At 40.2% G+C, this 14,250-nt stretch overlaps 1 protein-coding gene across 1 annotated transcript in view; it reads right to left on the reverse strand.

The window, feature by feature from the left end:
- Window positions 1-14,250, reverse strand: part of pth1r (parathyroid hormone 1 receptor) — an 89,456-nt gene that overhangs the window by 5,376 nt on the left and 69,830 nt on the right. Inside the window, exons 8-11 of the mRNA XM_058395323.1 lie at window positions 3,648-3,708; window positions 3,436-3,502; window positions 3,159-3,253; window positions 998-1,139 (exon numbers count right to left, since the gene is read on the reverse strand). Coding sequence (XP_058251306.1) covers window positions 998-1,139; window positions 3,159-3,253; window positions 3,436-3,502; window positions 3,648-3,708 — 365 coding nt within the window. The remainder of the gene's footprint in view (window positions 1-997; window positions 1,140-3,158; window positions 3,254-3,435; window positions 3,503-3,647; window positions 3,709-14,250) is intronic.

Genomic DNA, 14,250 nt, shown 5'->3' on the forward strand with positions numbered 1-14,250 from the left:
ACTAACTCATCAGACAGTGAGACAGCTACTAACTCATCAGACAGTCAGACAGCTACTAACTCATCAGACAGTCAGACAGCTACTAACTCATCATACAGTGAGACAGCTACTAACTCATCAGACAGTGAGACAGCTACTAACTCATCAGACAGTCAGACAGCTACTAACTCATCAGACAGTCAGACAGCTACTAACTCATCATACAGTGAGACAGCTACTAACTCATCAGACAGTCAGACAGCTACTAACTCATCATACAGTGAGACAGCTACTAACTCATCAGACAGTCAGACAGCTACTAACTCATCATACAGTGAGACAGCTACTAACTCATCAGACAGTCAGACAGCTACTAACTCATCAGACAGTGAGACAGCTACTAACTCATCAGACAGTCAGACAGCTACTAACTCATCAGACAGTGAGACAGCTACTAACTCACGAGAGAACAATAATAATTTAAAGTGAAATAATTCTTTTGAACCCTTTTGGAGAATAAAAGGAAAGGGGAGGGGCTTAAAAAGAACAAAATACAAAGATAAAAAATTGTTACATTTGGGAGGGCATTTTTTAAAGTAATAAAATAAAACTAAGAAATGTATTGTATCTGAAACAGGATGGTCACTTCCTTTTTCACTGAATTATTACTAAAAACTGAAAAACTCAACCCTTTCTCCACAGTAAATGAAATGTTGAACGTATCTAATGATTTCTGTTGCATTTGTTAATGAAATGTCCTCCGGGGTGAGTTTGTGGTCAGTTCGACACGCACGTCGCTAACCTGGAGGCTGTTTGCTAGCCGCATTAGCCTGGTAGATCTGGACAGAGACGAAGCAGAGAGCGTGTCTCGGATAATTGGCTCGGATTTGGATAACGAATGAATCTTCATTTTAACCTCTTGTCCTCGTTGCTAGGCAACGTAACTGGACACATGCGTGAGTCGTCCTTCTCGAGGCTAAATGGGATAAAAGGATGTTCAAAATAAAACAATCGATACCTGGAAGGAGTTAATGAGCATCTCGCAGTGCATCTGAATCTGCCAGGGGACTCCAGACACCTCAGTGTACGGCATGGCCATGAACACGATGTAGTGAACACCAAACAGCGGCATCAGCACCAGAGTGGACTTCAACAGCTTCCTGAACACAAACAACAACAACCATCATCATCATCTTCAGCATTATCATCATCATCATCATCATCTTCCTCATCATCATCTACATCATTATCTTCATCATCATCTTCATCACTATCATCATCATCATCTTCAGCATTATCATCATCATCATCATCTTCCTCATCATCATCTACATCATTATCTTCATCATCATCTTCATCACTATCATCATCATCTTCATCATCATCATCTTCAGCATTATCATCATCTTCAGCATTATCATCATCATCATCATCATCTTCCTCATCATCATCATCTACATCATTATCGTCATCATCATCTACATCATTATTATCGTCATCATCATCAGCATTATCTTCCTCATCATCTTTCTCATTATCTTCATCATTATCATTATCATCTTCCTCATCATCATCATCATCATCTACATCATTATCTTCATCTTCATCACTATCATCATCATCATCATCATCATCATCTTCAGCATTATCATCATTATTATCATCATCGTCATCATCATCTTCAACATCAGCATTATCTTCATCATCATCATCATCATCTACATCATTATCATCATCATTATCTTCCTCATCATCATCTTCAGCACTATCATCATCTTCATCATTATCTTCATCATCATCTTCCTCATTATCTTCATCATCTTCATCATTATCATCTTCCTCATCATCATCATCATCTACATCATTATCTTCATCTTCATCACTATCATCACTATCATCATCTTCAGCATTATCATCATTATCATCATCGTCATCATCATCTTCAACATCAGCATTATCTTCATCATTATCATCATCATCATCTACATCATTATCATCATCATTATCTTCCTCATCATCATCTTCAGCACTATCATCATCTTCATCATTATCTTCATCATCATCTTCCTCATTATCTTCATCATCTTCATCATTATCATCTTCCTCATCATCATCATCTTCAACATCAGCATTATCTTCATCATCATCATCATCATGTACATCATTATCATCATCATTATCTTCCTCATCATCATCTTCAGCACTATCATCATCATCTTCATCATTATCATCATCATTATCTTCATCATGGCATGGCCACAAAATAAATAAATAAATTAATTAATAAAATAAATAAATTAATTAAATTTTCAATTAAAATTTAAAATATATTATTTAAATTAAACAAATTTAAATAATACAAAAGACAAAAAAAACAATATTTTGATAACAATGTATTTAACACGAATATCAATTTATATAAAATATAAAAAGATAAAATTTATATAACACAAGGCCAAAGAAAAAAGCAGAATTTACTCATCACTATGTGAATATTGAAATGTAAGTAATAAAATATTAATTTCAAACAAATATATTATTACCTAATGTAAACAAAATTGCTTAAAAAACATAAATAAATAATATTTAACAAATGAGCTGCACATAAATCAACTAATTCTGTGAAATTAAAATTGTGCAGTTGTCATTGCTATTTGCTAAAATAATTGAAATTAAATAAATACATTTTTTAACTGAACATAAATTAGCTAAAAAATAAAAAAGACTAAAAAATAAAAAAAAATAAAAAGTAATTTACATAACAGAAGGCCAAAAAAAAAAAACTTGAAAAGCAGAATTTACTCATCACTATGTTAATATTGAAATCCAAATTTAATTAATTTATTACTAATTTTAACATCATTAAAAAACTGATGGCACAATCAATATAAAAATAAAAACAAGTGAAACTTGTAATGTTTATTAAAGAATAAAAATATGAAGTTAATTTAGTAAATCATTCTAAACATTTTTACTTATTTATTGATTTAGTGTTTTGATGATTTATTAGATGAATTAAAAAAAATCTCTTCTCAAATAAATAAAGGAAACAATAAAAGAATGTAAAGAGAGAGAGAAAGGTCAGCAGGTCAGTGAGATGCTGCTGTGGTCTATCAGAGCTGATTATGAAAGCAGGTGATTATTTAAAGAGTGGAAGAGTGGAATATCTCCTCGCTCACCTGTACTGCTGTCTGCTGTCACAGCGGCCCGCGTTACTCTCCCTCAGCTTCGTAGCCAAAACTCGGATGATGTTCAAGAAGAGCAGGAAATTAATCTTTAAAATAAAACACAATGGAGGCTGATAAATGATTCACTGAAACCTCGTTAGAAATTCATCACATCTGTTGGTGGGGAAATGTCACAGTTCTACAGTAACAGTAATAAAACACCACCCTGAATCCTGCACTCTGATTGGACAGAAGGTGTTGATTAAAAAACGTGTGTGTGAATCCTCACCGCGATGGCTGTCAGAATGGGGATCTGCACAATCCATTTCAGATTACCAGCACTCAGGTCCCAGCATCTGCATCACACACACACACACACACACATTTGTCAGCCAATCTATTCATCCTCAACATACTGGTCATCACCTCAACACTACTGTGATTGACAGACCATACTCATTATTTCTAGCAGTGAATAGTGTGTGTGTGTGTTTTACTCACTCCGTGTCAGCAAGTGTGGCTCGAACACTCGCCCAAACGGTGACGAACATCGCAGGGACGCCTGCAAGATGGGAGAGTGAATCAATCAGCCATACCAATAAAAACTCATTAATTAATTAAGGTGGTGTGTGTGTATTTGTGAGTGTTAGTGTGTGTGTGTGTGTGTGTGTGTTTGTGAGTGTTTGTGTGTGTGTGTGTGTGAGATGTTAGTGTATCAGTGTGAGATGTGAGTGTATCAGTGTGAGATGTGAGTGTATCAGTGTGAGATGCGAGTGTATCAGTGTGAGATGTTAGTGTATCAGTGTGAAATGTTAGTGTATCAGTGTGAGATGCGAGTGTATCAGTGTGAGATGTTAGTGTATCAGTGTGAGATGTGAGTGTATCAGTGTGAGATGTGAGTGTATCAGTGTGAGATGTGAGTGTATCAGTGTGAGATGTGAGTGTATCAGTGTGAGATGTTATTGTATCAGTGTGAGATGTTAGTGTATCAGTGTGAGATGTTAGTGTATCAGTGTGAGATGTGAGTGTATCAGTGTGAGATGTTAGTGTATCAGTGTGAGATGCGAGTGTATCAGTGTGAGATGTGAGTGTATCAGTGTGAGATGTGAGTGTATCAGTGTGAGTGTATCAGTGTGAGATGCGAGTGTATCAGTGTGAGATGTTAGTGTATCAGTGTGAAATGTTAGTGTATCAGTGTGAGATGCGAGTGTATCAGTGTGAGATGTTAGTGTATCAGTGTGAGATGTGAGTGTATCAGTGTGAGATGTGAGTGTATCAGTGTGTGATGTTAGTGTATCAGTGTGAGATGTTAGTGTATCAGTGTGAGATGCGAGTGTATCAGTGTGAGATGTTAGTGTATCAGTGTGAGATGTGAGTGTATCAGTGTGAGATGTTAGTGTATCAGTGTGAGATGTGAGTGTATCAGTGTGAGATGTGAGTGTATCAGTGTGAGTGTATCAGTGTGAGATGCGAGTGTATCAGTGTGAGATGTTAGTGTATCAGTGTGAAATGTTAGTGTATCAGTGTGAGATGCGAGTGTATCAGTGTGAGATGTTAGTGTATCAGTGTGAGATGTGAGTGTATCAGTGTGAGATGTGAGTGTATCAGTGTGTGATGTTAGTGTATCAGTGTGAGATGTTAGTGTATCAGTGTGAGATGTGAGTGTATCAGTGTGAGATGTGAGTGTATCAGTGTGAGTGTATCAGTGTGAGATGCGAGTGTATCAGTGTGAGATGTTAGTGTATCAGTGTGAAATGTTAGTGTATCAGTGTGAGATGCGAGTGTATCAGTGTGAGATGTTAGTGTATCAGTGTGAGATGTGAGTGTATCAGTGTGAGATGTGAGTGTATCAGTGTGTGATGTTAGTGTATCAGTGTGAGATGTTAGTGTATCAGTGTGAGATGCGAGTGTATCAGTGTGAGATGTGAGTGTATCAGTGTGAGTGTATCAGTGTGAGATGCGAGTGTATCAGTGTGAGATGTTAGTGTATCAGTGTGAAATGTTAGTGTATCAGTGTGAGATGCGAGTGTATCAGTGTGAGATGTTAGTGTATCAGTGTGAGATGTGAGTGTATCAGTGTGAGATGTGAGTGTATCAGTGTGAGTGTATCAGTGTGAGATGTTAGTGTATCAGTGTGAGATGTGAGTGTATCAGTGTGAGATGCGAGTGTATCAGTGTGAGTGTATCAGTGTGAGATGTTAGTGTATCAGTGTGAGATGTTAGTGTATCAGTGTGAGATGCGAGTGTATCAGTGTGAGATGCGAGTGTATCAGTGTGAGATGCGAGTGTATCAGTGTGAGATGTGAGTGTATCAGTGTGAGTGTATCAGTGTGAGATGTGAGTGTATCAGTGTGAGATGTGAGTGTATCAGTGTGAGATGTGAGTGTATCAGTGTGAGATGCGAGTGTATCAGTGTGAGTGTATCAGTGTGAGATGCGAGTGTATCAGTGTGAGATGCGAGTGTATCAGTGTGAGATGTGAGTGTATCAGTGTGAGATGTGAGTGATTCAGTGTGAGATGTTAGTGTATCAGTGTGAGTGTATCAGTGTGAGATGTGAGTGTATCAGTGTGAGATGTGAGTGTATCAGTGTGAGATGCGAGTGTATCAGTGTGAGATGCGAGTGTATCAGTGTGAGATGCGAGTGTATAAGTGTGAGTGTATCAGTGTGAGATGTGAGTGTATCAGTGTGAGATGCGAGTGTATCAGTGTGAGTGTATCAGTGTGAGATGTGAGTGTATCAGTGTGAGATGCGAGTGTATCAGTGTGAGATGTGAGTGTATCAGTGTGAGATGTGAGTGTATCAGTGTGAGATGTGAGTGTATCAGTGTGAGATGTGAGTGTATCAGTGTGAGTGTATCAGTGTGAGATGTGAGTGTATCAGTGTGAGTGTATCAGTGTGAGATGTGAGTGTATCAGTGTGAGATGTGAGTGTATCAGTGTGAGTGTATCAGTGAGAGATGTTAGTGTATCAGTGTGAGATGTGAGTGTATCAGTGTGAGATGTGAGTGTATCAGTGTGAGATGTGAGTGTATCAGTGAGAGATGTTAGTGTATCAGTGTGAGATGTGAGTGTATCAGTGTGAGATGTGAGTGTATCAGTGTGAGATGTGAGTGTATCAGTGTGAGATGTGAGTGTATCAGTGTGAGTGTATCAGTGTGAGATGTGAGTGTATCAGTGTGAGATGTTAGTGTATCAGTGTGAGATGTTAGTGTATCAGTGTGAGATGTTAGTGTATCAGTGTGAGATGTGAGTGTATCAGTGTGAGATGTGAGTGTATCAGTGTGAGATGTTAGTGTATCAGTGTGAGATGTTAGTGTATCAGTGTGAGATGCGAGTGTATCAGTGTGAGATGTGAGTGTATCAGTGTGAGATGTTAGTGTATCAGTGTGAGATGTGAGTGTATCAGTGTGAGATGTTAGTGTATCAGTGTGAGATGTTAGTGTATCAGTGTGAGATGTTAGTGTATCAGTGTGAGATGCGAGTGTATCAGTGTGAGATGTGAGTGTATCAGTGTGAGATGTGAGTGTATCAGTGTGAGATGTTAGTGTATCAGTGTGAGATGTGAGTGTATCAGTGTGAGATGCGAGTGTATCAGTGTGAGATGCGAGTGTATCAGTGTGAGATGCGAGTGTATCAGTGTGAGATGCGAGTGTATCAGTGTGAGATGCGAGTGTATCAGTGTGAAATGTTAGTGTATCAGTGTGAGATGCGAGTGTATCAGTGTGAGATGTGAGTGTATCAGTGTGAGATGTGAGTGTATCAGTGTGAGATGTTAGTGTATCAGTGTGAGATGTTAGTGTATCAGTGTGAGATGTGAGTGTATCAGTGTGAAATGCGAGTGTATCAGTGTGAGTGTATCAGTGTGATGTTAGTGTATCAGTGTGAGATGTTAGTGTATCAGTGTGAGATGTTAGTGTATCAGTGTGAGATGCGAGTGTATCAGTGTGAGATGCGAGTGTATCAGTGTGAGATGCGAGTGTATCAGTGTGAGTGTATCAGTGTGAGATGTGAGTGTATCAGTGTGAGATGTGAGTGTATCAGTGTGAGATGTGAGTGTATCAGTGTGAGATGCGAGTGTATCAGTGTGAGTGTATCAGTGTGAGATGCGAGTGTATCAGTGTGAGATGTGAGTGTATCAGTGTGAGATGTGAGTGATTCAGTGTGAGATGTGAGTGTATCAGTGTGAGTGTATCAGTGTGAGATGCGAGTGTATCAGTGTGAGATGCGAGTGTATCAGTGTGAGTGTATCAGTGTGAGATGTGAGTGTATCAGTGTGAGATGCGAGTGTATCAGTGTGAGATGTGAGTGTATAAGTGTGAGTGTATCAGTGTGAGATGCAAGTGTATCAGTGTGAGATGTGAGTGTATCAGTGTGAGATGTGAGTGTATCAATGTTAGTGTATCAGTGTGAGTGTATCAGTGTGAGTGTATCAGTGTGAGATGCGAGTGTATCAGTGTGAGTGTATCAGTGTGAGATGTGAGTGTATCAGTGTGAGATGTGAGTGTATCAGTGTGAGATGCGAGTGTATCAGTGTGAGTGTATCAGTGTGAGATGCGAGTGTATCAGTGTGAGATGCGAGTGTATCAGTGTGAGATGCGAGTGTATCAGTGTGAGATGCGAGTGTATCAGTGTGAGTGTATCAGTGTGAGATGTGAGTGTATCAGTGTGAGATGTGAGTGTATCAGTGTGAGATGTGAGTGTATCAGTGTGAGATGTGAGTGTATCAGTGTGAGATGCGAGTGTATCAGTGTGAGTGTATCAGTGTGAGATGCGAGTGTATCAGTGTGAGATGTGAGTGTATCAGTGTGAGATGTTAGTGTATCAGTGTGAGTGTATCAGTGTGAGATGTGAGTGTATCAGTGTGAGATGTGAGTGTATCAGTGTGAGATGCGAGTGTATCAGTGTGAGTGTATCAGTGTGAGATGCGAGTGTATCAGTGTGAGATGCGAGTGTATCAGTGTGAGATGCGAGTGTATCAGTGTGAGATGCGAGTGTATCAGTGTGAGTGTATCAGTGTGAGATGTGAGTGTATCAGTGTGAGATGTGAGTGTATCAGTGTGAGATGTGAGTGTATCAGTGTGAGATGTGAGTGTATCAGTGTGAGATGTGAGTGTATCAGTGTGAGATGTGAGTGTATCAGTGTGAGATGTGAGTGTATCAGTGTGAGATGCGAGTGTATCAGTGTGAGTGTATCAGTGTGAGATGCGAGTGTATCAGTGTGAGATGTGAGTGTATCAGTGTGAGATGTGAGTGATTCAGTGTGAGATGTTAGTGTATCAGTGTGAGTGTATCAGTGTGAGATGCGAGTGTATCAGTGTGAGATGCGAGTGTATCAGTGTGAGTGTATCAGTGTGAGATGTGAGTGTATCAGTGTGAGATGCGAGTGTATCAGTGTGAGATGTGAGTGTATACGTGTGAGTGTATCAGTGTGAGATGCAAGTGTATCAGTGTGAGATGTGAGTGTATCAGTGTGAGATGCGAGTGTATCAGTGTGAGTGTATCAGTGTGAGATGTGAGTGTATCAGTGTGAGATGCGAGTGTATTAGTGTGAGATGTTAGTGTATCAGTGTGAGATGTGAGTGTATCAGTGTGAGATGTGAGTGTATCAGTGTGAGATGTGAGTGTATCAGTGTGAGTGTATCAATGTGAGTGTATCAGTGTGAGATGTTAGTGTATCAGTGTGAGATGTGAGTGTATCAGTGTGAGTGTATCAATGTGAGTGTATCAGTGTGAGATGTGAGTGTATCAATGTTAGTGTATCAGTGTGAGTGTATCAGTGTGAGTGTATCAGTGTGAGATGCGAGTGTATCAGTGTGAGATGCGAGTGTATCAGTGTGAGTGTATCAGTGTGAGATGTGAGTGTATCAGTGTGAGATGTGTGTGTATCAGTGTGAGATGTGTGTATCAGTGTGAGATGTGAGTGTATCAGTGTGAGATGCGAGTGTATCAGTGTGAGATGCGAGTGTATCAGTGTGAGATGCGAGTGTATCAGTGTGAGATGTTAGTGTATCAGTGTGAGATATGAGTGTATCAGTGTGAGATGTTAGTGTATCAGTGTGAGATGTTAGTGTATCAGTGTGAGATGTTAGTGTATCAGTGTGAGATGTGAGTGTATCAGTGTGAGATGTGAGTGTATCAGTGTGAGATGTTAGTGTATCAGTGTGAGATGCGAGTGTATCAGTGTGAGATGTTAGTGTATCAGTGTGAGATGTTATTGTATCAGTGTGAGATGTTAGTGTATCAGTGTGAGATGTTAGTGTATCAGTGTGAGTGTATCAGTGTGAGATGCGAGTGTATCAGTGTGAGATGTTAGTGTATCAGTGTGAGATGTTAGTGTATCAGTGTGAGTGTATCAGTGTGAGATGCGAGTGTATCAGTGTGAGATGTTAGTGTATCAGTGTGAGATGTTATTGTATCAGTGTGAGATGTTAGTGTATCAGTGTGAGATGTTAGTGTATCAGTGTGAGATGTTAGTGTATCAGTGTGAGTGTATCAGTGTGAGATGCGAGTGTATCAGTGTGAGATGTTAGTGTATCAGTGTGAGATGTTATTGTATCAGTGTGAGATGTTAGTGTATCAGTGTGAGATGCGAGTGTATCAGTGTGAGATGTGAGTGTATCAGTGTGAAATGTGAGTGTATCAGTGTGAGATGTGAGTGTATCAGTGTGAGATGTTAGTGTATCAGTGTGAGATGTTAGTGTATCAGTGTGAGTGTATCAGTGTGAGATGCGAGTGTATCAGTGTGAGATGTTAGTGTATCAGTGTGAGTGTATCAGTGTGAGATGCAAGTGTATCAGTGTGAGATGTTAGTGTATCAGTGTGAGATGTTATTGTATCAGTGTGAGATGTGAGTGTATCAGTGTGAGATGTTAGTGTATCAGTGTGAGTGTATCAGTGTGAGATGCGAGTGTATCAGTGTGAGATGCGAGTGTATCAGTGTGAGATGTTAGTGTATCAGTGTGAGATGTTAGTGTATCAGTGTGAGATGCGAGTGTATCAGTGTGAGATGTTAGTGTATCAGTGTGAAATGTGAGTGTATCAGTGTGAGATGTGAGTGTATCAGTGTGAGATGTTAGTGTATCAGTGTGAGATGTGAGTGTATCAGTGTGAGATGTTAGTGTATCAGTGTGAGATGTGAGTGTATCAGTGTGAGATGTGAGTGTATCAGTGTGAGATGTGAGTGTATCAGTGTGAGTGTATCAGTGTGAGATGTTAGTGTATCAGTGTGAGATGTTAGTGTATCAGTGTGAGATGTTAGTGTATCAGTGTGAGATGTGAGTGTATCAGTGTGAGATGTTAGTGTATCAGTGTGAGATGTTAGTGTATCAGTGTGAGATGTTAGTGTATCAGTGTGAGATGCGAGTGTATCAGTGTGAGATGCGAGTGTATCAGTGTGAGATGTTAGTGTATCAGTGTGAGATGTGAGTGTATCAGTGTGAGATGTTAGTGTATCAGTGTGAGATGTTAGTGTATCAGTGTGAGATGTTAGTGTATCAGTGTGAGATGTTAGTGTATCAGTGTGAGATGCGAGTGTATCAGTGTGAGATGTGAGTGTATCAGTGTGAGATGTGAGTGTATCAGTGTGAGATGTTAGTGTATCAGTGTGAGATGTGAGTGTATCAGTGTGAGATGTGAGTGTATCAGTGTGAGATGCGAGTGTATCAGTGTGAGATGCGAGTGTATCAGTGTGAGATGTTAGTGTATCAGTGTGAAATGTGAGTGTATCAGTGTGAGATGCGAGTGTATCAGTGTGAGATGTTAGTGTATCAGTGTGAAATGTTAGTGTATCAGTGTGAGATGCGAGTGTATCAGTGTGAGATGTGAGTGTATCAGTGTGAGATGTGAGTGTATCAGTGTGAGATGTGAGTGTATCAGTGTGAGATGTTAGTGTATCAGTGTGAGTGTATCAGTGTGAGATGCGAGTGTATCAGTGTGAGATGTTAGTGTATCAGTGTGAGATGTTAGTGTATCAGTGTGAGATGTGAGTGTATCAGTGTGAGATGTTAGTGTATCAGTGTGAGATGTGAGTGTATCAGTGTGAGATGTTAGTGTATCAGTGTGAGATGTGAGTGTATCAGTGTGAGATGTGAGTGTATCAGTGTGAGATGCGAGTGTATCAGTGTGAGATGCGAGTGTATCAGTGTGAGATGTTAGTGTATCAGTGTGAAATGTGAGTGTATCAGTGTGAGATGTTAGTGTATCAGTGTGAAATGTTAGTGTATCAGTGTGAGATGCGAGTGTATCAGTGTGAGATGTGAGTGTATCAGTGTGAGATGTGAGTGTATCAGTGTGAGATGTGAGTGTATCAGTGTGAGATGTTAGTGTATCAGTGTGAGATGCGAGTGTATCAGTGTGAGATGTTAGTGTATCAGTGTGAGTGTATCAGTGTGAGATGTGAGTGTATCAGTGTGAGATGCGAGTGTATCAGTGTGAGATGCGAGTGTATCAGTGTGAGATGCGAGTGTATCAGTGTGAGATGTTAGTGTATCAGTGTGAGATGTGAGTGTATCAGTGTGAGATGTTAGTGTATCAGTGTGAGATGTGAGTGTATCAGTGTGAGATGTGAGTGTATCAGTGTGAGATGTTAGTGTATCAGTGTGAGATGTTAGTGTATCAGTGTGAGATGCGAGTGTATCAGTGTGAGATGTGAGTGTATCAGTGTGAGATGTGAGTGTATCAGTGTGAGATGTGAGTGTATCAGTGTGAGATGTGAGTGTATCAGTGTGAGATGTGAGTGTATCAGTGTGAGATGCGAGTGTATCAGTGTGAGATGCGAGTGTATCAGTGTGAGATGTTAGTGTATCAGTGTGAAATGTGAGTGTATCAGTGTGAGATGCGAGTGTATCAGTGTGAGATGTTAGTGTATCAGTGTGAAATGTTAGTGTATCAGTGTGAGATGCGAGTGTATCAGTGTGAGATGTGAGTGTATCAGTGTGAGATGTGAGTGTATCAGTGTGAGATGTTAGTGTATCAGTGTGAGATGTTAGTGTATCAGTGTGAGTGTATCAGTGTGAGATGTGAGTGTATCAGTGTGAGATGTGAGTGTATCAGTGTGAGATGCGAGTGTATCAGTGTGAGATGTGAGTGTATCAGTGTGAGATGCGAGTGTATCAGTGTGAGATGTGAGTGTATCAGTGTGAGATGTGAGTGTATCAGTGTGAGATGTTAGTGTATCAGTGTGAGATGTGAGTGTATCAGTGTGAGATGTGAGTGTATCAGTGTGAGATGTGAGTGTATCAGTGTGAGTGTATCAGTGTGAGATGTGAGTGTATCAGTGTGAGATGCGAGTGTATCAGTGTGAGATGTTAGTGTATCAGTGTGAGATATGAGTGTATCAGTGTGAGATGTATGTGTATCAGTGTGAGTGTATCAATGTGAGTGTATCAGTGTGAGATGTGAGTGTATCAATGTTAGTGTATCAGTGTGAGTGTATCAGTGTGAGATGCGAGTGTATCAGTGTGAGTGTATCAGTGTGAGATGTGAGTGTATCAGTGTGAGATGTGAGTGTATCAGTGTGAGATGTGAGTGTATCAGTGTGAGATGCGAGTGTATCAGTGTGAGTGTATCAGTGTGAGATGCGAGTGTATCAGTGTGAGATGTGAGTGTATCAGTGTGAGATGTTAGTGTATCAGTGTGAGATATGAGTGTATCAGTGTGAGATGTTAGTGTATCAGTGTGAGATGTTAGTGTATCAGTGTGAGATGTTAGTGTATCAGTGTGAGATGTGAGTGTATCAGTGTGAGATGTGAGTGTATCAATGTGAGATGTTAGTGTATCAGTGTGAGTGTATCAGCGTGAGATGTGAGTGTATCAGTGTGAGATGCGAGTGTATCAGTGTGAGATGTTAGTGTATCAGTGTGAGATGTTATTGTATCAGTGTGAGATGTTAGTGTATCAGTGTGAGATGCGAGTGTATCAGTGTGAGATGTTAGTGTATCAGTGTGAGATGCAAGTGTATCAGTGTGAGATGCGAGTGTATCAGTGTGAGATGTGAGTGTATCAGTGTGAGATGTGAGTGTATCAGTGTGAGATGTGAGTGTATCAGTGTGAGATGTGAGTGTATCAGTGTGAGATGTGAGTGTATCAGTGTGAGATGCGAGTGTATCAGTGTGAGATGCGAGTGTATCAATGTGAGTGTATCAGTGTGAGATGTTAGTGTATCAGTGTGAGATGCGAGTGTATCAGTGTGAGATGCGAGTGTATCAGTGTGAGATGTGAGTGTATCAGTGTGAGATGCAAGTGTATTAGTGTGAGATGCGAGTGTATCAGTGTGAGATGCGAGTGTATCAGTGTGAGATGCGAGTGTATCAGTGTGAGATGCGAGTGTATCAATGTGAGTGTATCAGTGTGAGATGTGAGTGTATCAGTGTGAGATGCGAGTGTATCAGTGTGAGATGTGAGTGTATCAGTGTGAGATGCAAGTGTATCAGTGTGAGATGCGAGTGTATCAGTGTGAGTGTATCAGTGTGAGATGTTAGTGTATCAGTGTGAGATGCGAGTGTATCAGTGTGAGATGCGAGTGTATCAGTGTGAGATGTGAGTGTATCAGTGTGAGATGCGAGTGTATCAGTGTGAGATGCGAGTGTATCAATGTGAGTGTATCAGTGTGAGATGTGAGTGTATCAGTGTGAGATGCGAGTGTATCAGTGTGAGATGTGAGTGTATCAGTGTGAGATGTGAGTGTATCAGTGTGAGATGCGAGTGTATCAGTGTGAGATGCGAGTGTATCAGTGTGAGATGTTAGTGTATCAGTGTGAGATATGAGTGTATCAGTGTGAGATGTTAGTGTATCAGTGTGAGATGTTAGTGTATCAGTGTGAGATGTTAGTGTATCAGTGTGAGATGTTAGTGTATCAGTGTGAGATGCGAGTGTATCAGTGTGAGATGTGAGTGTATCAGTGTGAGATGTGAGTGTATCAGTGTGAGATGTGAGTGTATCAGTGTGAGATGCGAGTGTATCAGTGTGAGATGCGAGTGTATCAGTGTGAGATGTTAGTGTATCAGTGTGAAATGTGAGTGTATCAGTGTGAGATGCGAGTGTATCAGTGTGAGATGTTAGTGTATCAGTGTGAAATGTTAGTGTATCAGTGTGAGATGCGAGTG

This window comes from Hemibagrus wyckioides, linkage group LG07 (genome assembly GCF_019097595.1).
Source record: "Hemibagrus wyckioides isolate EC202008001 linkage group LG07, SWU_Hwy_1.0, whole genome shotgun sequence".
Taxonomy (NCBI): Eukaryota; Metazoa; Chordata; class Actinopteri; order Siluriformes; family Bagridae; genus Hemibagrus; species Hemibagrus wyckioides.